Source organism: Rhamphochromis sp. 'chilingali', assembly GCF_963969265.1.
Source record: "Rhamphochromis sp. 'chilingali' genome assembly, chromosome: 17".
NCBI lineage: Eukaryota > Metazoa > Chordata > Actinopteri > Cichliformes > Cichlidae > Rhamphochromis > Rhamphochromis sp. 'chilingali'.
The window spans coordinates 22,142,979-22,165,704 of NC_137944.1; the positions used below are offsets into that span (position 1 = coordinate 22,142,979).

Below are 22,726 nucleotides of genomic sequence, written 5' to 3' on the forward strand. Positions count from 1 at the left end.
GGCATCTACAGCTCATAGTTAACATTGCCAAGACGTTTTGTAATTTTGTAGGGGCCTTGCCACCTGGCTAGCAGTTTGCTGTCTGTCGTAGGAAGCAACAGCAACACATGCTGTCCTGGTTGGAATGTCCTTTCCCTGGCCTTCTTATCATACCAGGTTTTCTGCTTGTTTTGAGCCACTTTCATGTTTTGCTGTGCCAGTATTGTCATTTGTTCTAGTCGCTCTCTCATTTTCAGCACATAAGCTATTACATTATCTCCATCAGGCTCAGGATTCTCCCATTGTTCTTTCAGCAGGTCGAGTGGACCTCTCACTTGACGGTCATAAAGCAGTTCAAATGGTGAAAATCCTGTAGAGGCCTGTGGCACTTCGCGATAGGCAAACAACAAGTAAGGCAGCCACTGATCCCAGTCTGAGCCAGTCTCTGTTACAAATTTGCGCAGCATGTTCTTTAGTGTCTGGTTAAAACGCTCTACTAGTCCATCTGACTGGGGGTGGTAAGGGGTGGTTTTAATACCTTTTATGCCAAGTAATCTATATACCTGCTGTAGGAATTTAGACTGGAAATTTGTGCCACAGTCTGTCAGGACCTCTTTAGCTATACCTACTCTAGAAAACAACTGCAGGAGACAATTGGCAACCTGTCTCGCTTTCACTGATCTTAGGGGGAAAGCCTCAGGATAACGAGTGGCATAATCACAAATGACCAAGATGTAACGATTACCTGATGAGCTTCTTTCAAGGGGCCCCACTACATCCATTCCTATTCTTTCGAAAGGTGTATCTATGACAGGCAATGGCTGAAGATGGGCATGGGCCACTCCTTTATTTAGGGTGAGCTGACATATCTGACACGACTTACAAAACTGCTGTAGTTGAGTGTACATGCCAGGCCAGACAAAACGGCTTGCAATCCTATGTAGAGATTTCTGAAAACCAAGATGGCCTGCCCAAGGTACAGAATGACCAAGTTCCATGACTTTGTTTCTTAGTGCCTGTGGTAATGCTATGGCTTCAGTCTTGCCTTTACACTCATAAAGGACACCATTTCTCAACACATAGGTTGCATCTGCCAACACATCTACTGTCCCTCGCACCTGTCCATCAACTTCCGACACCTTATCAAACCAGGATTTTAATGATAGATCTGCCCGTTGAAGTGAAGAGATATCTGGTGGGATATCAAGTTCCAGAGGGAGGTTGGGGCTCTGGTCTACACCCTCTAACCTGGATGAACCCCTAAATTTTTCTCTTCGTCTTTGCGCTCGAGATTTAGCTGGTTTGGCTGGGCTTACTTCTAATTCTTCATCATAGAAAGGTAGCTCTTTCAACGGGTCATTTGCACTCTGAGCTCTTGTGGTGATCAAACTGGGGATTGCACTTTCTGGCTGTGCCTGCAGAATAATGTCTTGCTTCTGTACGTTGTGGTCCTGATCTACATGAACTGTATGCAAATGTCCCGGAACTTCATTAGACACCAAATCTAGCAGTGTAGGTATATCTAAGCCCAATATCACTGCATATGGCAGTCTGGGTGCTAAAGCCACTGGCAGGAGAAATGTCTGGCCACCTACAGTCAAATACACCTCAGCCATGGGATAATCTTTCTCATCATCATGTACACAGCTTATTTTAGTCCTTGTGTCACTCCATAGCTCTCTTGGTACTAAACTAGCCAAAACCACTGACTGAAAGCTCCCTGTATCTAAGAGTGCTTCTTCACGCTGACCATTAACAAGTACAGGTGCTGTTCTTACTGCTTCATGATCAGGACCTGGCAATGTGGGTCTGGGGGCTGAGCACAAAAGGGATGGCCTACTTTGTGTTGTTGCTGGGCAGGTATACTGAGTGTGGCCTATCTGGTTACAGTGATAACATCTAACATCTGATTTTGAACCTGAATGTGACTTTTTAGTGTTGTTACTTTTACCAGAAACAAAATGTCTGCTTCCAGGATAACTTCTACTTTGGCCTATACCACCACTCCTTACACCCCCATCAGACTTACTTTGTCCAGTCATGAAGCTGTCCCGGCCAAAGGTGGTTCCTCTCGATCCTGTTCTGGCAGAGATGAAGATTTCCGCTAGCTGTGAAGCCTCCTCTGCAGATTTGGGGGCACGTTCCCTGATCCACACCTCCAGGTCTGGGTGGACCATCCTCAGAAACTGCTCCAAGATCATTAGTTCAGAAATGTCTTTCACTGTAGATTTTTCAGGTTTCGCCCATTTGTAAAACATATATTTTAATCGCACATAAAGTTCTCTTGGAGTTTCACCTGGGTGCATATCCAGGGCTCGAAACCTTCTTCTGTATGTGTCAGCAGTTATTTCGTATTTAGCAAGAATGGCATCTTTTACTTTATCATAGACTTCTGAATCAGCAATGTCCATATGCACATAAGCACTACGTGCTTTCCCAGTGAGCAGAGGTACGAGTCGAACAGCCTATTCTTCTCTCGGCCAACGGCAAACTTGAGCCAGTCTCTCAAAAGTAGTGAGAAAATGCTCAATATCATCATCTGGAGTGAGTGGCAACAACTTGGGATCTCTCTGGTGAAATGGTTCCTGTCTTGGCAGAGACCACATCTGCTGACCAGTCAGACTAGGCCCCTCATCAGGTTCACCTCCCTCCTCGATTTGGTTGTCCTCTTGTTCCTGCTGCTGTTCTGTCATTTCTTTTATGTGAACTTGCATTTGCTGAAACTGATGTTGCATACTTTTCCAACTTTGTTCTTGTCGGGCTGATTCTCTGTCTATTCTCTGGTCTCTTGTTGCTTGAGACTGCATCAATGATTTCACCAGAGCTGTCAGTTCATCCAGTCTATCGCCAGGTTTAGCTCCTGCTTTAGCCACTGGATCAGCTGTAGCACCTTCACCATCCTCTGCCACTTCATTACTGTCATTCTTCTTTCCACTTCTCGTCATCATATTTACCTCATTCATTAGAGGCAGCACTCCTGACACCACTTGTCAGTTTTGGCCGGCGGTCATAGGTTCTGTCCAATAATATGACGCCGCGAGACTGGAGTAAAATACATCCATGGATTGGCACTTTATTAAAGAAGGAGCATGATAACAGCACAAAACACTAACCGCAACTAAACAAAATGGCTTCCTTTTATACTCTACCTTTTCAGGTGAGTATCCGGAATAGCCCAAGTATGGGGGTTAACTAATCAACATGAAACATAACCCTCCACACAAACAAACATACAATAACATTAAAGCACATCACAAACATATACATATTTCCAACACATACTATAAACAAACCAATAACATAAGCTTCACTCATTTCTATCTAAATTAAAACCCTCTTTAACCATACTCCCTAACCCGGCACACTGGTCTGCTCCAAGAGCTCTTAAACAGGTGATTGAGCCGCTTTCACTCTTTTGCTCCACATCCTGCAAGAAGCAACCAGGACAGGTGAGTACCTTTACAAGTTCTCATTTCACATATGTTTAGGTTATTGATAAATGATTAACTGCAAACAGCTCTAACTTTGGCTCTTCTCCGACACAGGTAGGATGGCCAGTCCCACTGTCTCTTTTCTGTTACAAGCTGTCAATTTAATCATATGTCAAATAACCTAATAAAAGACTCCATAAGAACTAATGTGTTTTCTTTATTACCCTATTTTAAATTCCCAATCCAACAATTTATTATTAACAATACCAACCAGGTAATGGAACCCCTAGTCTCCATTACACTTGTAATATCCAAATCTACTGTGTTTTGAATTTGATATAAAAAAAAGTGCCCAAAATAATTACACTTGTAAAAACATAAGACAGAAAATATAAATTCAAGTTACAAATTTGAGTTACTTTAACACATAGCATTTCTAACAAAAAGTCCAACGACATAAATCCACCACATTTTATAGGGAATAATGTCAGAAATGTCCAGTTTTGGCACAAGGTTACAATATTAGAAATAAAGAATTTCACAACATGTTTTAAGAGTATTCAGATTTGATTAACACGAGTATGACCTTTTTATTAAAAAACAAACAAACAAAAGGAAAAGAAAATCCTGCATTATTATGTGGGAAAACCAAATGAAAGTAATAGTATAGTATAGTGCAGTATAATACACTGAAATATAATTGGTAACCTTTTTAATATGCCAGTACTCTGGTTATGCAAAATGCACATTTGTAGAGTGCAATCACAGTCTCAACAACAAAGCAATAAAACATTAAATAGAAAAATACTTCTTTAGAGACATAAAACAGTGTTATAAACCTCCTTAGCGCCTTATGTCAGTTATGAGCAGTTCAGGAGGAACGTTCCTTAAGTGACATTCAAGATCCCACCTAGAAGCCAGAAATGTAGTGAGATTGTCCTTCATTTTCTCTATGGATTTACAGTTATCTGACTAAAAACACAATCAAAATCAACTAAAACAAGTGATGATGGGGAAAAAATAAATAAATAAATAAAATAAAATCACCCCTTTTACTTTGGATGTGGATTTAAGATGATGAAGTATGAAACAGAGTGTGCAAAGATTTCTTTATTCTATTCTCTTTAAAAAAACAAAACAAAACAAAAAAAACTTATCCAGACTTTGAAACATGATAAGCTGAATTACTTGCTTTAACAGGCACTTGAGGACTGTGTAGGAATCCTGGACATTATTCTGCTGCCAAAAGATCATTTTTAAGACTCAGCACTTTGGGCTTCAACTTCCCACCCTTCAGACCCATCAAAACTTTCTGAATAAAGTCAAAAATGTTGGCCAAACATTTTGGGTAGCTTAGGTGCAGGGCGTAGGTCAGTCCAAATATTACTAGAAATCCATCAGCTAGGGTGGTGAAAACAATGATCATGTTACCCTCGACCAAAACTGCAGTCTTCTCAGGGCAGAAGAATGTTGCATTGCTGGAATTGGCTCTGATCAGGAGTCCAAGTGGCACTTCACTAATATCTGGTCTATCAGAATGCATCATCTACAGAAAACAAAATTACTACATGTTAGTACATTCCTATTTCTCTTAGTTTCATCTATACAAGTCACATTTCTGGATTATTACTAGCTCAGAAATCAATTGTTTGAACAACAAAAAAGCCACAACACACCAAAGATTTGAGAAAACAAACTGACAAAAATAGTACTTTTTAGTAAAGCAAAGTCATACCTCTTCGTAGCAATAACAGAAAGTCAATAAGAGTTTTTTTTTTCTTTTTTTTTTTCATTTGTACAGTGATGTATGGTTGGGCTAGGAACATTATAGAAGGTCTACACATATTAAAAATATGTAGTGTTTCCATTATGTGACATGGACACTGTTGTAGACAGATCCAAGCATGGAGATGCTTCTCAAACTGTCAAAGTGTCATAATGTTTTGAGAAATCTAAACAAGGATGCTACTAAGATATTGTTCACAACTTTGTCCAAAACTTAGATCCCACGTTATGATGAAGCTAGAGGTGTCGTCGTACAAATAGGCAGAGAGGGCATGAAGCACACCGGCACGTTGGGCATGGATATCAGCTTGTTCCTACATCACAAGAAAATTATTTTAAATTATTGGCTAACCTAGTCAAGAATGGTAGTTAAAATTGAAAAATTGATCAAATTAAATAAAGCTCAAAAAACAAGACAAAAACCCACTAACCTGGAGATTTTAGCTTCTGAAGAGCTGAGACAGGACATCAGACATGTTCCCTGTGCAAACAGCTTTCTATCTGAATAAGCTCTGGAGCCGGGGAGAATGTTGGTCCAACACAGCATAAAAGTGGTTCTTCAGGTGGAGGTTTGTAATCCTGTGCAATTCTGCACAGATCTGAACACACAGGATACATTTATGTTTACAAGTTTCGATTAGTCTATAAATCTTTGCAAAATACATCAAATTCCTTACACTCCAAAGGCATAATTTGTTCAGACAGGCCAGATAACAGGAGTTGATATAAAATACATCTTGTTAGATACATCTATATACATTCTTACCTGGGACTGGGATTTCAGAGTAGGCCAGCAATCCAGGATCTGACCTACTGGTAGGTCATCATTGATGATCTCTGCATCGCAAGGCCAAAGTTGTGTGCATCAGCTTTGTAATCAGGATTCTTTTCACTTTTCTCGACTTCATCTACAATCTGTAGTCTTAGCTGGTCAAGGTAAACAGCATCTTCACCCCTGAAAATTTACTTCTGCCCTGGCATGGACATAACAGTAAAACACAGAAGACAAGACAGACTACACAGAGAACAGAAAAGACACATAACCAAGGAGACACAGATGAAACATAACTAGCCCAGAACTCAACTAAACCTTAACTAATAATAACAACAATACAAGAACTTCACCTCATTTCAATATAACATAAGAAAGCAAAAATACAAAATAAACTCAAAATGCTGCGTCACAGACCCAGCCCCTGACAGATAAAAAACTAAGTCTTTCACTAATGAACACTGGGCATCAGAATAAAATAAAACGAAAAAAATAACTGTTTGGTAAATATATTATTGATGGATTCACCCTTAAGCTAACCTAAAATAGACCAGGCACAACAATTTTACAGTTCAGAAGCTTCTACATTTCAACTTAGTATACATAACTATTTGCAATGTAAACCATGTTCTACCGCCTAATTATGTAATGATTAATCACTGCTTTTGTAAGTATGTCCTGTGCCTACAATTTTGCTGCCCCAGTTTTAATATGTACAACTCCAGAGAACTAAACGTAAGTTTCAAGTTCCAAAAGTTAGCAAATGGGTTAGCCAAAGTCAATATCCATGTATGCGCTAAGTGTGAAGCAGCGTACCAGTGCATATTGATTCAACAATTTAACCACAAGGCAGTTTATAATCTGCAAATCCAGAAACGCCTTCTAAAGACTTCTTTTAAAATAGTAAGAGATTAGAAAAGTTATTAACACATTATTAGTCCCAGGGACTAATAATGTGTTATACTAAATATGAGCTTATTAGCATAATTCATGCAAAACACTTTGGGGCCAAGGCGACATGGATAAAACGACGCATGCATGTAATTCTTAAATGCCTGCTAGAGTTGTACATTTATGACGATAAAAACCCATATTACAACGGAGAACTATAGTTTCAGAAAAAATAAAACTTACCACAAAAGCGCTCCTGAAGATGCTGCAAAGGCGGTAAATGCAGCTAGCCAAGTGCAGAGCGTTAGCTGTTCCAGTTCAAAAGTCCGTAACATACCATACCACGTCCTCCTTTATCCAGCGTCAAAGGCAATGCCGCAAAAAAAAAACCCCTTCACAAATGTTTTTATTTCTGTTTGGATATTAACGTTCCACAAGTTTCTTTCGAAGTAATGAGCGGGCATTCGCACTCGAAGCGAGGAATCCAAGATGGTTGCCAGCACTTAATAAAGAAACAGGTGGCGCACGTACGTACGTACGTAGGCATGTAAGTGACGTCAGTGTTAAAACTCAAATTATTTAAGGGCAATGTCAGAAACTAATCAATATATTCAAGTACTGATAACTTGAAAAAACAAACTTGTTCAAACTACTCAAAAAAATAAAGGTGTATGAACTTATTACAGGTTTTAGTTGGAACTCATTTCATTTATCAAACTATTACTATTTGGTCTTACAGTGTGGAAAACCAACATAAAAGGAAGAAAAAAACCCTTTCATTTAACACATCTTATTAGGGACGATAATCTCCTAACTTGCAGCTCTCCAGAAGAGTAGACACGAAGCCCATTCATTAGCCTGCTCTCTGTATTTGGTTTAAAAAGCACAGCCAGGCTGCTGTGACCTGGATTCAAACCGGGGTTGCTGTGGCCACAACGCAGAGTGCCAACCACTATACGACCACGGCTGGTTTGCGCTGCCAGTTGCAGTCTGCATCTTGCATTTTTCTTACTCCAGTATATAAACTCCGCTTAGAGGACGGTTTGCGCCTCTGACACGAACTCATTTGTTGTTGTTCCGGTATTAGACCAATGAACAATTAGGCTACTTGGATATCTTAACCAAATACACCGCCTGGTCTGTCCATGGCAATTTGAGACACTGTAAACGAAAAAATGTTACTTTGGCCCCTTCAATTCAATATTGCAAACCATGCCAACATTTAATATATAACACTTTGCAGACATGGATGAATATTAGATTTTTTCATTTTGTGCACGATTGATTAAATATGCACATCCCATTTTTTTCAACTGTTTTTCATGATAATTTCATCACATGATAAAGCCACAGGTAGTGTGTAAAATATATCCAGAGTTATACAAACGTCTCTTTAAAAAAAGAGCTTTGTTGCTATGCTTTTCGCTCCGATCACGATGTTGCTCTTGCTGGTTTCCATGACATAGCCAGTTTCAAACCAATAATCCTAAAAGCGTTCTCTATTGTTTTGATGTCATACGTCTGGTCTGTCCATGTAGTTTAGAAGTGTACAAAATTCCCATCACCCATGCTCACCATGTCCGCTCCTGGCCTGAGGGATTCTTCTTTAAGTCAAAGTTTCTCCACTATACAAAAGTATGGATGCCAAAATTAGATCCCTCTTTCGAGTGGACCTAATCTCTATTCCTCCCAGCGTCTCTTACTTGAGTAACTTTATTAGAGATGTCAACTGGAAAGGAATTTGTTCTTTGCCATAAAAAATGTTCTTAAAGTGAAGGAAGTTCCATTTAAATTTATTTATTCATATAGTAAATTATTAATTTACTTCGGGGCGTTGAAAGATAGAATAAAATTTACCCTCTTTGAATGTCAGTCAGGTTTATTAGGTTTGTTAGGTTTCTAAGAAAGGATACAATAAAATAAAATAAAAAGGGGGGGGGGGGGCACTACATTAACTTTTTCATAAGAGGAAGAAGAAGAAGAAGCTGTACATTGTGCGGACTTGTTTGAAGAAGTGATCTTTAAATCGAATATTAAATTGTATAATAATAATTCTTCTAATTGTATTGTATCTAAAGTTCTCGCAATATGGATAGTGCACTGCGGTGAATATCCAGTAGACGGAGCCTTTGCGAAGCAAAATGCCCCCTCTTCGAACTGCCAAACTAAAAAGCTCTTATTTTGAAATTTGGTTCACAGGAAGTTCAGTTAACGCGTCGCCGCTCTGAGTTTGACAGACCAGCGGCAAACTTCGGACTGTGTGTGAGTGAGAAAGTAAGCTGTGAATCAGAGCACACAGTAAAAGTTGGTCTCAGTGCTGAAGTCCCTGCTGCAGCTGTCTCACGGCTTTCTAACCGCAAGCTGGAGCCGTTGTTAGCTGGAGGCTAACCCCCTGTTTAAAGTGTATCCAGTGGAAATGATCGAGAAATATTTAAGGTCAGTCTCTAATTTTAACCCTTGCTATGTGAGGAATCCTGCTCGGTTGGTCTCACAGCTCAGTTTCACGTGTTTTACATTTTCATCTGCTGGTATTAAAGTTTTTAACCTTGTTGTAATGTGTGACAGCATGTTTACATGACTGTTTTAGGCGTATTGTTGTTGCTAATGCGCTGTTTTGATTTGTTCGGGCTGTATACACGATGAACTCGGGGCAAGAGTCTTGGCACATTAAGCCACATGTTGCTCATATTTTGTGCTTTTCCACCCGCCCGCCAAACGAAAGAGAGATCATAGGGCGTGTCAACAGCAGTCCTGCAAACCGAGTGAAGAAAGAGCTGTAAAATATTTACTTTACTCCCTACTGCTTGCCTTCATTTATTTATTTTACTGTTTAAAGTCATCAGAGGGTTTTTCGGGGTCTTTCGTGCACATTAAAGGGGCATGCCACCCTTTTTAACAGGTTACTCACTTCTTGTGTCCTATCTAAACTATCTAAGAAGTTTAACCAGTCTTCCCATGATTTTGGATTTTCCTGGGATCTAAAACCTACTTTTATTTTCCACTGGTGGGTGTTAATAGCTATGAGAAAAATTGAGAGCCGCCTTCCAGCACAGTCACTACTAAAAGGAGGCTTTGTTTATCTAAATGGCAAGTTATATTTCAGAAGTTTGTCTTTTAGGAAAGGAACTATCATATGGTGGAGAAATGAGACAGGAATTCCTAAAACTGCTTTCATTACTCTGTAAGAGCAACATTTGTTTTAACCACTTCCATTTTCCAAACCGTCTTCTTCCATATTTCTTTTCAGTTCCATAAAATACATTTAAAGCACGGCTGAAATTGCCACTGGCTGCATCAAAGCGGCTTCCTCTCAGACAGATATGACGACAAACTTGTTTGTTACAGATGGTGGACAGCCTCTGGATGGCTGCCTCTCACAGCATGGCGTTACCTCCTTAAGCTACACACCCTAGTCAAGTTTAAATACTGTTACTTGTGGGTACACTAATGGTTAAGCTGTCCCAGTTTGTTTAAATGGTGGTTTCACTGCATCTGAATTTTATTAAGTCTTTGATGGTGCATGTATGTGTAACATAGTTCAAAAACTGTTTAATAGTATACAAATAAACACAACCCCCCAACATGAGGTTGGCTAAATTAGGGGTTTTCAGGGGAATAAGTGAGTTAACTATGTGCTTTTTTTCCTTGACACAGCAGGGTGGTTAGTCAGAGGCTGGAATGGCCTGAGAAAGGATTGCACGCAAGTGTGTCAAAGTTTAAGAAAGAATAGAAGATGATGAGACAAAAGGACAGAAATAAAAATAAAGGAAAGAGAAAAGCTAGGAGGGTGCTAGAGGTATGTTGGAGTACATAATGTAGGCAGGAGGTTGAGGAAAAAGAGGAAAATGTAATAGGGTATAGGTCACTGGGTTCAGCCCGGAGCTGCAACTAATGCAAGTCAGATGTTTATTCTGACACTGGTACATAGGCAGTCTGATGGTAGCTTGGTAAGTTTACTCAAAAGGACTTTAATTGGCATTGTATTTTGATGATACCTGAACAAAGGTGTTGTTTCATCTCAAATCATCAAACTTTAAACACTTTTGCTCAGCAGTGTTTTTTCTCTTGGAGCTCTGCCATGCAGGCCATTTCTGCCCAGTCTCTTTCATATGTTGGAGTCATGAACACTGACGTCACAGGAGCTTGCAAAGAAAAGCGTCTGGACTTCTTTAAGTTACAGTAACTTAAAGAAGTCCAGACGCTTTTCTTTGCAAGCTCCTTTGACTACGATGACCTGGATGACTGAGAACCTTCACAGACATGAACACTGACCTTATCTAAGGCGAGTGAGGCCTGCAGTTCTTTGGATGTTGTTTTGGAGTCTTTTGTGACCTCTTAGATGAGTTATCGCTGTGCTCTTGGGGTCATTTTAGCGATTTTTGCCACTCCTGGGAACGTTCATCACTCTTCCATGTTTTTGCCATTTGTGGATAATGGCTCTCACTGTGGTTCACTGGAGTTCCACAGCTTTCAAAATGGCTTTTTAACCTTTTCCAGACTGAGAGATCTCAGTTATTTTGTTTCTCATTTGTTCCTGAATTTCCTTGGATTGCGACATGATGTCTGGGTTTTGATGATCTCTTGGTCTACTCCACTTTGTCAGGCAGGTCCGATTTAAGTGATTTCCTTATTGAGACATGTGTGGCAGTAATCAGGCCTGGGTGTGGCTAGAGAAATTGAACTCAGCTTTCCAAAAATTTGATACACCACAGTTAATTTGTGTTATAACATCACTTTTCACACAGGCTCATGTAGATTAGATTTTTTTCCCCCTTTACTAAAAAAACCCTTCATTTAGAAACTGCATTAACTGCATTTAAATTTGTTTGATGATCTTTAACATTTAAGTGTGACAAACATACCCCCCCCCCCCCCCCCCCCCCCCCAAAAAAAAAAAAAAAAAAAAATAGAAAAGCAGGAAAGGGTCAAACACTTTTTTACATATTCTGTAATATATTCTGTGAAATTGTAGCTTCATATATCAAGTGCTTTTTAGATATTTATGTATGTTTTTTAATAAAAGGCCTGTCCTCCTGCTTTTAGACTTTTCTTTCATACATTGAAATCTGCCACAATAATTTTAATGTTAATGTTTAAACTCAAAAATCTTTAAGGATAAAGGCTCGATACTCTAACTCCTCTTTCTCACCATAAAATCTAATCAGAATTTGCTGTTTGAGACACATACACCAATAAATCTAAATCCCAGGATGTGCTAGTTGAAATGCATTTAATACATAAAAAACAGTCCTGTAGCGTTGCGTATTTAAGCACACACTAACAAACAAAATATCACATCAAAAGAAAACTAGTGACAATTTGTTAATGACATATATTGGTGTTTTACAGTAAAGGAAAGTAAAACGTGTGTAATACTTTTTTAACATGACATTTTTAGTCATAAAAATAAATACATGCTGCTTTAATTCAACTTTAATGCAGGGCTTAGCAAATATGATAAGTTGTACCACAAAAATATCAGTAGATGATACTATAACTATTGCTACTAATTCCCGTCACACCTCCTAGGGTATGGACCACCAAAAGTAGATCTCCAGAGGTTTCAGTAGAAAGCTTAATCCCAATAGAACGAAATTGTAATTGAGAAAATAATTTTTTTTAAAAAAAGTCATTTTCAAGTCCAAGTCGAATGCTTGAAGTAATGATAACAGCAGGAATGTCCAGAAGCATCATTCTGAAAAACTGAAAGAATAAAAACTTCTAAAAGTAACCACATATAATATAAATAACATAAATGTCCAGCTTCAGTTCAGCGTTTAATATCATGAATTTACCAAAGAAATTCTAGGATCAGCATGTTTTGTGAAAAAAGAACTGTAAGAGCATCTATTTTTTTTCTTTTTTTTTTTTTAAATGTATCCACAATTGCTGAGAATCATCAAGTTTAAAAACTAATGCTGTGACTTTTCTTTAGCCACTACAGATGGAATCAAATGTGGCGATATGTCAGGCAAAAAAGTTTTTTAAAAAAAAAGGTTTGCTTACAGGAATTTTTGATGTTAATGACAAAACTGGTTTACTGCATCAGTGATCAAAGTCTAACATCTGCTGTTTGTGCGATTTAGATTTTTTAAATATCCTTTTTGCATCACATAGTCCAGATGAATGCAATGCTGTGTGCATGTGTGACAGCATGCATCCTGAGGAAGTTGTGGTGAAGGATTTTGTCTATGCTCTGACAAATCTTGTGGCTTTTATTTAGCTGATGCTTAATTTTACAAATTTGATTAATCAAAACCTAGTTTCTTTACGCAAAGTGAAACTCAAACTCCGATATAGACAGCATTTGGTTTGAGAATTTTATTAGTCATGGTTAAAATTGTTGAACCGTCACCACAGCTGCTTCACCTCTTCACTGTAGTCAGATTTACAGTTGGGGTCAGAAGTTTACATTTACTCATCATCTGCATGAATGTTGCAGGAATTTTGGACTTTAATTGCTTTGAACTGTTGTTTTTCTAGGTTTGAATGATTGTAGAGGATTAAAAAAACAAGAATTGGGTATGCAATCCACAAACACCAGGTCAAAATTTTACATACAGGCTCAAATAAACACATACACTCCCACCTCCTTTATTATTCCAACAACTTTGTGTAGTGTAACAGTATTACTGTCAACAAAACAGCCCCACCGCATGATACTACTACCACCATGCTAGACAGCTGGTACGGTGTTCTTAGGTTTTAAAGCCTCACTTTTACGCCTCAGATCAAACCTCTTATCACTGAATCCAAATCAATCTTTGTCTCATCTGACTATTAAACCTTTCTCCAGAAAGCATTTGGTGGTGTTCCAGGCAGTTTCCAGGTCATGGCAGGCTTGAGCCTAGGTGGTTTTTGGGTTGGTCATGAACATTCTAACCAGTTTGGGTCTTCTTCTGGAGTTTGGCAAAGTGTTCACACATCCAAATAACTTACATACAGCTGTTTGGACTGATGACATTGAAATCTGCAGGGTTTTTTTTAGAAATGGCTCCAAGACACCTTCCCAGCTTGTGTAAACTTACAATTCTCCTTCTCAGATCATCACTGAGTTTCTTGGACTTTCCCATTGTTCTGAGTATTGGTCAGTCCAATGAGTGCTGTCAAACAAATCCCTTTAGTAGTTGCTGAATTGGAGAAAATCCAAAATTAATTAAAACATGTGCACCTAGGGGGGCGTGGTTATGGCGCTGAACTAGGCACACGTATTTTTGTGAGCTCCTGGTGATATTTTAGTAAGTTCCTGAAAACTGTCCTTTAACTGCGTGAACAGTGATAACTATTGCTTGTAACGAGTTATTATCGTTATCCGCGACATTATGCCGGCTAAGAAAGCACAAAATAAATCTAAGGCACACTTTTCTCTGAGTGAGGAAGACGTCGTCTCTGATGCTAGCAGTCAAGCTAACTCTGCAGGTGATGCTAGCCCTGGGAGTCTCCTGGACGTGAGTACTGGAATGGCCCATAACATGGATGTTATTCAAATACTCGACGGAATCAGAAATGACTTTTCCACAAAACTTGATGTGGTCCTGTCAGCGATCCAAGATGTTAAAAGAGACGTGCAGGACTTTTCGGTGCGCATGGATGGGGCAGAGATGCGCATTAGCAGCGTGGAGGACGCCATTAACTCAGAGAAAGGCAAGATAGATGCGCTAGTTAAACAAGTGGCTCTCCTCACGAACAAACTCGAGGACCTCGAAAATCGCTCTCGTCGTTCCAACCTACGACTAGTTAATGTGCCGGAGAAAATAGAAGGACATGACGCGGTGGCTTTCCTAGAGAAGTGGCTCCCCGAAGCGCTGGGACCAGCAACATTCCCGAGACAACCTCTCATCGAAAGAGCTCACCGGTTGCCCGGCCGGACGCAACCCAACCGACCACCCTCACCGAGAGTCCTCATCGTGAAGTTTTTAAACTTCCAAGACAAGGTTCGGGTGATGCGGGCGGCTATGGCCAAAGGGAAAGTTATCTGCGGGGGTCAAGAGGTCATGTTCTTCCCGGATCTTTCTACAGATCTCCACCGACGGAGGAGGGGCTTCGACCGGGTGAAACAGCAGCTCAGGGCGATGAACGTACGTTACGGATTAATTTACCCGGCGAAGCTACGAGTGTCATCTGGTGGACATATGCATGTCTTTGAGACCCCAGCAGATGCGGAAAAGTTCATCCGAGGTTTGCAGAATACAGAGGACTAGCAGAATATCTGATGGGGACTGCCGAATCCTTCACTATCTGCCCATAACAACTGTAGTTTGAAATTGTTGGATTTAATGGTCAATATCGCTCATCCTTACTGTTGAATTTTTTGGGGAGAGTATTTTTCTTTTTTGTATTTACTTTGGTTTACCGTTCCTTCGTTCTCCTCAGTTGTATTGGGCATTTTATTTATCCCTTATAGATAACTAGCCACGCCCACTTGTTGATTGGGCTTTCATTTGTGTCTTGGAGTACTGGTTGTTCGACATACAGTCGGCTCTCCGGGATGAGAGTTATGCTACAAGAAAGTTTGTAATGATCATTGTATACATACTTGTTCATGTAGGATATACATTTTCGTCAGGAGACGCAATTGTCCAGGTGGTTTGGTTTTGTTTGACCATGTCAGCTCGGTTTGGTCTAGCTGCTCCCTTGTTTACATTGGATCAGCGTGTGCACTTAACTGCACCCCAAGGTCAGGGGGAGGGCGGGGTAGGGCGAGGGGCTGTCCGGTTCAGGTTGACAGCTAAGGGGGTTCATTTATGGCAGATTTTGTGTTATTTCTTTGTGTTTTTGTATCTTTCACAACGTGTTGCTTTTTACTGGTTTACTCCCACCACAACAGTTAGAGATACTGAAAGGTTTACCAACAACCAAATGAAGATACTATGTTGCACAATCTGTTGTATTAATAAGAATAGATGACTTCATATAAGACTTTTAAATTTACTTCTTGGAATGTGAGAGGAATGGTAAAAGTGGTTAAACTAAAACAGGTTATTACCAGGCTTAAACAACTTGAGTCATCAATAGCGTTTATCCAAGAGACCCATTTACTCAGAGAGGATCTGGTGAAAGTACGTAGGAGATGGCCAGGCAAAGTGCTAGCATCCTGTTGCCCTTCGCACGCGAGGGGGGTTATGGTGTTAATTCATAATTCAGTGCCTTTCCAAGTAAATAACACTGTTTATGATAAAGCTGGCAGATTTTTGGTGGTTCAAGGAACTCTCTTGAAAGAGAATTTCAATTTAGTTAATGTTTATGGCCCTAATGATGATAACCCTTCATTTTTTGAGAATTTATTTCTATTGATAGCTACCCTTCCTGGTAGGATAATATTGGCAGGTGACTTAAATTGTACTCTGGACCCGAAGCTTGACCGCTCATCAGGGATAGACACTTCACACTCTCAAACAAGAAAAAAAATACAACAATATTTGAAAGATCTGAACCTCTGTGATCCATGGAGAATTCAAAACCCCAATAAAAGGGAATTCTCATGCTATTCAGCAGTATTTAAATCCCACTCCTGAATAGATTATTTTTTAATTTCCTCATCTTTGCTACCCAATATAACTAAGTGTATATATGACAGCATTGTGTTGTCAGATCATGCCCCAACCTCACTATTTTATGAGGTAGAACAAGTGAATAGCCACTCAAACAAGTGGCGCTTGCACCCTAAATGGATACATGATTCTGACTTTATGAAATTTGTAGGAGAACACATTGATCTCTACTTCTCAATTAATACAATTCAAACAACTGCAGCCGTTAGGTGGGAAGCTTTTAAGGCATATATTAGAGGACAAATGATAAGTTTCACCAGTTCTAAATTTAACAAATTCAAACAGACAATGAACGAATTAGACAATAAAATTAGAGAATTAGAGAGAGAAGTTAACATAGATGATTCAACACAGAAAAAACAGGAGTTATTGACTCTTAAAGCTAAATACGAGGAGCTGTCTATGCTTAAAGCTGAAGATGGTTTAATAAGATTGAAACAGACGTTTTATGATCAGGGTGAAAAGCCGGGTAGACTACTAGCTTGGCAGATAAAGAAACTTGAATCTGACAGAGCCATTAATATAATTAGGAACGATCAAGGGGAATTATCTACAGATCCCACAGAAATTAATAACACCTTTGTCTCGTATTATAAAACCCTATATAAATCTGACAGCCCACTGGACCTGGTAAGCCAAAATGCTTTCTTGGATAGATTGATCTTTCCCTGTATTTCTGAGGATGTGAAAAATGAATTGGAGAGAGAAATAAATTTCAATGACGTTTCTGATGCAATTACGAACATGAGAGGTGGTAAGGCTTCGGGTCCTGATGGGCTTCCGATAGATATTTACAAGCTATTTGGCGGTGAGTGAATAAGACAACTAGATAATGAATAATGTCTGACTTGCTGTTGGGAATATACTATGTAACCTATATTATGATTTATTTATTTATTTTTATTTTTATTTATTTATTTTTTTTAATTGTATTTATTTGTATGGTTTAATTTAATTTTTTTAACTATGCATTTATTTGGAACCCTTTAGGATTAACACTTCAATTATCGTTATTACTATTATTATTATTATTATTATTATTATTATTATTAGTGTTGTTATTATTATTATTATTATTATTTTAATGACTGCCATACGTTCATTTTATGTTGGTGTTGATACTGTTGAAAAAACAAATAAACATACGTTTAAAAAAAAAAACATGTGCACCTAACTCCTTTTTTTTTTTTTTTTTTAAGCCATGAAAGATGTACACTGTACAATCATTCCAACCTGAAAAAAAGGTTCAAAGAAAGCCCAAAATTACCTTTACATACACTCATCATGGGCATGAATGCAAACTTCTAAACAACTGCACCTGCTAGTTCTCTGTCACTACAGTAAGGGTTACAGTAAAGGCCCAGCAGCGTCTCCACTTTCTGAGAGTGCTCAGGAGGAACAACCTGGAGGAGAGGCTGCTGGTGACATTTTACAGAGCCACCATAGAGAGCATTCTAACGTACGGCATAACAACATGGTATGCAGGGTGCTCAGCTGCAGACAGGAAAGTACTGCAGAGGGTCATCAACACAGCCCAGAAGATCACTGGCTGCTCTCTGCCCAGCCTGGAGGTCACTGCAAACTCTCGGTACCTCAGCAGAGCTGGCAATATCATCAAGGACCACTCTCACCCCAGCAACCAACTGTTTGAACTATTACCGTCAGGCCGACGGTACAGGTCACATAAAACCAGGACAAACAGATTCAGGGATAGCTTCTTTCCCAGAGCTATCACCATAGTAAATAAGCACAAAAACAATTGAACCTATTCCATACCGTCACTGTCATTATATTATGCTGCTATTCATACTGTCATTATATTAATGCTGCTATCCTGTATATATTGTACATACTATTGTTTGAGTACTTACGATTGTTTTTTTTGTACTTTTTATATTTTACATTTATATTTATTATTGAAACTTGCACCAAGGGAGTGGCACTCCAATTTCGTTGTACTCTGTACAATGACAATAAAGGCTATTCTATTCTATTCTATTCTATTCTACTGATGCATTTACCCTCAATAAAATCATGTTTAGTTGTGTGACATCATAACACGGTAACTCATCTGCAGATTCAGTCCAGAAACAGTCATACCCACTGTGAGTGGAATACCTAAATAAGCATTGTTTTAAAATATATGTTTCACTGACTTGACACGTTGCCTGATGTGTTAATACTACTACAAAAATTGCAGGGAAAGCTATCTCAGTATAAATTTTAGTTGTAGAAAAAAGCTCTTATCTCATCTAAATACACACTGTGTGTCTTTTTGGCAGTTTGAGTGCTTGGATGTGATGGCGGAGCTCCCATCTGGACTGCTTGAGGCATGTGTAGTGGTTGGAGCCCACAGTGATAAGCTTCGAGATATACACCAGGTATGTATGCAGACAGATAGTCTGTCAATCAAAGTCAGTCAAAAGACGGATAAAAAGTGTGACCATGCTGTTGAAGCAAAAACAGGCACACAAAGAATAAAAACAAAAAATCGGACATATTTCTGGGCTATCTGAATCCTTCCTGCAAACAAAAGCTCTTTTCGATACTTGTGGATTGTAACTCTAGAAGGAGCAGATTTTTGCTTTTATGTAGGTCAGCCTTTAAATCACAATAGCTGTGAACACTTATGTCCACAACATGAAGAGCATGATTCATTTCAAGTAGAATTGGGTGCGTTATGAACTGTTTGGCTAATCAAAAGTCTGATGTATAGAAATAATATCATGTATGCCGTAATGCTTCTTAATCAGTCATACTTATTAATTTCAAAGAGTTTACAACCGTAGGTTATAGTACGTGTAAGGGCAAAATAAATCCTCTGTATTGTTTTATATGTATGGTCTCTAAAACATGACTGAAAATATAAACATGACAAACTTCATTGCAGCTCCAACAACAGGGTAAGTTAAATGGACTCCCACTGTTGGAAGCTGAGGTACTGCAGGTCCATGCCCCGCCTTTTGTTTCCAAAGAGACCAATTCAAGCCAGGTGATTGCTCCAGCTTTCAGCCGTGTCCAGAGGAGGAGGAGCTTCATTAAGAAAGTATGCATCATCATTATTATTATTATTATTATTATTATTATTATTATTATATTACACAGGATCACAGAAAAACAAATTGTCTGCTGCTTGCGGTATTTCATGTGTCTTAAACTAAAGACACTTATACTACTTATACTAAAGCATACTACTGTGCTGAGTCCAAATCTGTAGTTGGATTTAGCCTAGGATGTCAGGTTCTGAAGTTATACACGATATCATTAGCTATTCATACAGACACAAGAAACTGATTTTATATTTGTTATACAGTCACTGTACATAACTACATTTTTCTTCAAAACTGTGAGAGATTACAAAAACTTGTTCACATTAACAAACGTGTAAATAATAAGTTCACTTGAGTCTTTATGCAATGCACATGCACTGTTCAAAAGTGCTTTAGGCACTTGCTTTTGCGGTTGTGAGAGTCTCCACTTGACCACTGCAGAAACCAGCAGTAATTGCCCATCATGTTGGGGTTGAAGCTGCCTTGATATCTTGTCTCCATGGTGTCAATATCCTTGTTGGATTGTTCTCCATGTTCATCACTTACATCACCCATATTTGGACTGAAAAAATCCAGATGAGAATGCAAAAAATGCATTTTGAGTGACATTTGGCAGTCGAGTTGCTGATACGCTGCTAACATGTTGCTTACAAGTTCAACATAGTTTTCAACCCGATGGTTGCCAAGAAAGTTTTACACAACTAGCAGAAATGCATCCCAAGCAGAAAGTTCAAGCATGTTCAGTTTGGAGCTGAACGCATCATTTTGCAGATGTCAAAAATTCCAACAGCTCAGGAATTTTTTCCAAACCTATCCTTCAGATACTGGAGGCCATTTCCATTACCATCAATTGGCATGTCAAAGTATTAGGCCCAGTTTAATGTGAAGTGGTGGAAGTTACACTTTTAGTGGATCAACCAGTGATGCATGTAGCACATTGTATTGGCAAACAGTGTGCTCTTCCATTGACTCATGTGTCTCTTTCATTCCCACAGCATGAGCATTAGGAACAGAAAGCTTTTCGTTACTCTGATTGCATGGGGGGTATTTAGCACAAATATAGCAAAGATTGTCTGGATGGTTAACGCAGCTCCACCTACTCATCTTTAGGATAAAACACACTAATAGACTTGCTAGATAAGAAAACAGTTCTGTAAACTATAAGCTTGCTCTTGGCCAATCTTGCATTATATAGAGGCTTAGCAACTGCTGACCCTGCAGGAACACGCTGCTGCATAATGTGTTACAAACGCGTGCTTATTTACCATGTAGTGGCCAAACTGTACTTGACCTTTAACTTAAGATTTAGACGTCCTAGGTGAATTTTGACTTCAGATTTGGAATCAGCACACTGCATTTCATGTAAATACCATGTTTTATTCCCAGTAGCAAAATCTTTCTTGTCCTGTGTTATTATTAGTATTATAGAGTAAACGAAAAAACAGACTATCTGCAGAACAGTGGCTCAATTCCTTCACAGCAAGAAGTCCTGGGTTCAGCCCTGGGCAGGGCCCTTCTTTGCAATGCTTGAATGTTCTTCCAGGTTAATGCTGCATGTCTGGGCCCAGGGCACTCTTGCAAAAGAGTTTCTTGCTCATGCATTTTCCTTTTTGCAGAAGAGGAGAGATCGTGCTGCAGAGACTCTGTCTAATGGAGAAGCAGCCAATCGCGCTGAAGTGTCATCAGCAACAGAAGACATCAGTGTTCCAAAAGATTTGGATCTTATTGCTTTACCAGAGCTATGCTTCCCAGGTATTCTGTGTAAATTTCCATTGTGACAAACCAAACATTACTGAGGATTAAGCTGAATAGCACTGCTGCACACACTCATAATAAATACAGAATTACATAATAATCCAGTCTGTTGCTTGAGTAATCTATTCTTAGGCAATGACTGTATCTAGACTGATATGGTTTTACTAATGCCAGGTATTCTTCTTTCTTTCTCTAGTTAAGTCTTACTTAACTAGAGACCATCATGCTTAGATGCATTTTTCCAGTCTAAGATCAAGAATCTGAAAATTTATTATCATGCGTTGCACAGTCGAGCATTAGAAGTCCCATTTTCCTGCTCTTTAATCTAGGTTTAGAGGCATTATGAAATTGCATTTGCATATAGCCACTTCCACTGGCAGCCAGGACGTTTCCACTCTTATTGCTTTGTCTCTTGGAGACATGGATTAAATTAACGAGCATCTGTGCATTTTGTTGTATGGCATAATCTTAAAATATCTTTTTTTTTCATCTAGGTGGTCTTGAGCTAGCCAGTGAGCAGAAACAAGACAGTTATCACTTCCTGGTTTTTACTGACATGTTTGGGAACCGAACCCATGGAGTCGTTGTGCAGTACTACAGAGCTGTGCTGGTACAAATGCATACTCTCAATTTAATAGAAGGACATGCTAGGACTAATCAGTGCAGACAATCAGTATTACTCATTGGCTTCCTTTTGTGTCAGTCCTGTCAGGAAGGCGTCTTCCAGAACGGTCACAGGGGAAGCTCAACTAAAGCACGTTTCTACGCACCCTTTGCTGTGTGTATCATCTCCAAGTTCCCCTACTACAATGCCCTGAAAGACTGCCTGTCATGGTAACTTCTTTTGAACATACAGTTGATAAATAACCTTGACCTTGGTTGTGTTTTACTTTGTGCATTTAAATTAATCTTTCATTTGGCCTCCTGCCTGCACATGCTCAGTCTCCTGGTCCAGCTGCATACTGCAAGACAAGCCGATTTTGAGGAGACAGTGAAGGAGTTTTCAGCCAAGCTGTCCCTCGTGCCGTTACCCCCTCCTGGACAGCTGCATGTGGTCAGGAAAAACTTTTCGTTCTCCATCAGATAACTCCACCTTATTGTCTTTGTGTCAGACAGCTCTGATAGATCCTTATAGTAAAATTCTTCTCTTTGTTAGTCTTTCAGTCTTCGTCCTCTTCAAATATATCTTCCATCAAGAGAGGATCAGGACAGTCCTGTTGTTGACATCGACCTGCATCTGCCTTTCCTCTGTTTTACTCACACCGTATTGCTCCAGGTACTGCATATGGCAGCGTGGTATTGCATTTAGCCTTTAAATATAGCAGAAAATATGAGATCCTAAGTATTTTTTCACTCTTCAGGTGTTGTCCTACCTTCTCCAAGAGCAGCGACTGGTCTTGTTCTCCTGTGACTGGGCCAGACTCACTCTTGTTGCAGAGTGTCTGCTGTTGTACCTCCAGGTTAGTGTAAAGAACATCGTGTTAAAGTGCCCATATTGACTTATTTTTCATT

At 39.2% G+C, this 22,726-nt stretch overlaps 1 protein-coding gene across 1 annotated transcript in view; it reads left to right on the top strand.

Moving 5' to 3' along the window:
• The first annotated feature begins 9,088 nt into the window (after positions 1–9,088).
• Positions 9,089–22,726, top strand: part of dennd3a (DENN/MADD domain containing 3a) — a 32,886-nt gene continuing 19,248 nt past the window's right edge. Inside the window, exons 1-9 of the mRNA XM_080862416.1 lie at positions 9,089–9,294; positions 18,692–18,790; positions 19,300–19,455; positions 21,076–21,211; positions 21,709–21,824; positions 21,918–22,048; positions 22,157–22,268; positions 22,371–22,490; positions 22,576–22,674. Coding sequence (XP_080718542.1) covers positions 18,710–18,790; positions 19,300–19,455; positions 21,076–21,211; positions 21,709–21,824; positions 21,918–22,048; positions 22,157–22,268; positions 22,371–22,490; positions 22,576–22,674 — 951 coding nt within the window. The 5' untranslated portion in view covers positions 9,089–9,294; positions 18,692–18,709. The remainder of the gene's footprint in view (positions 9,295–18,691; positions 18,791–19,299; positions 19,456–21,075; positions 21,212–21,708; positions 21,825–21,917; positions 22,049–22,156; positions 22,269–22,370; positions 22,491–22,575; positions 22,675–22,726) is intronic.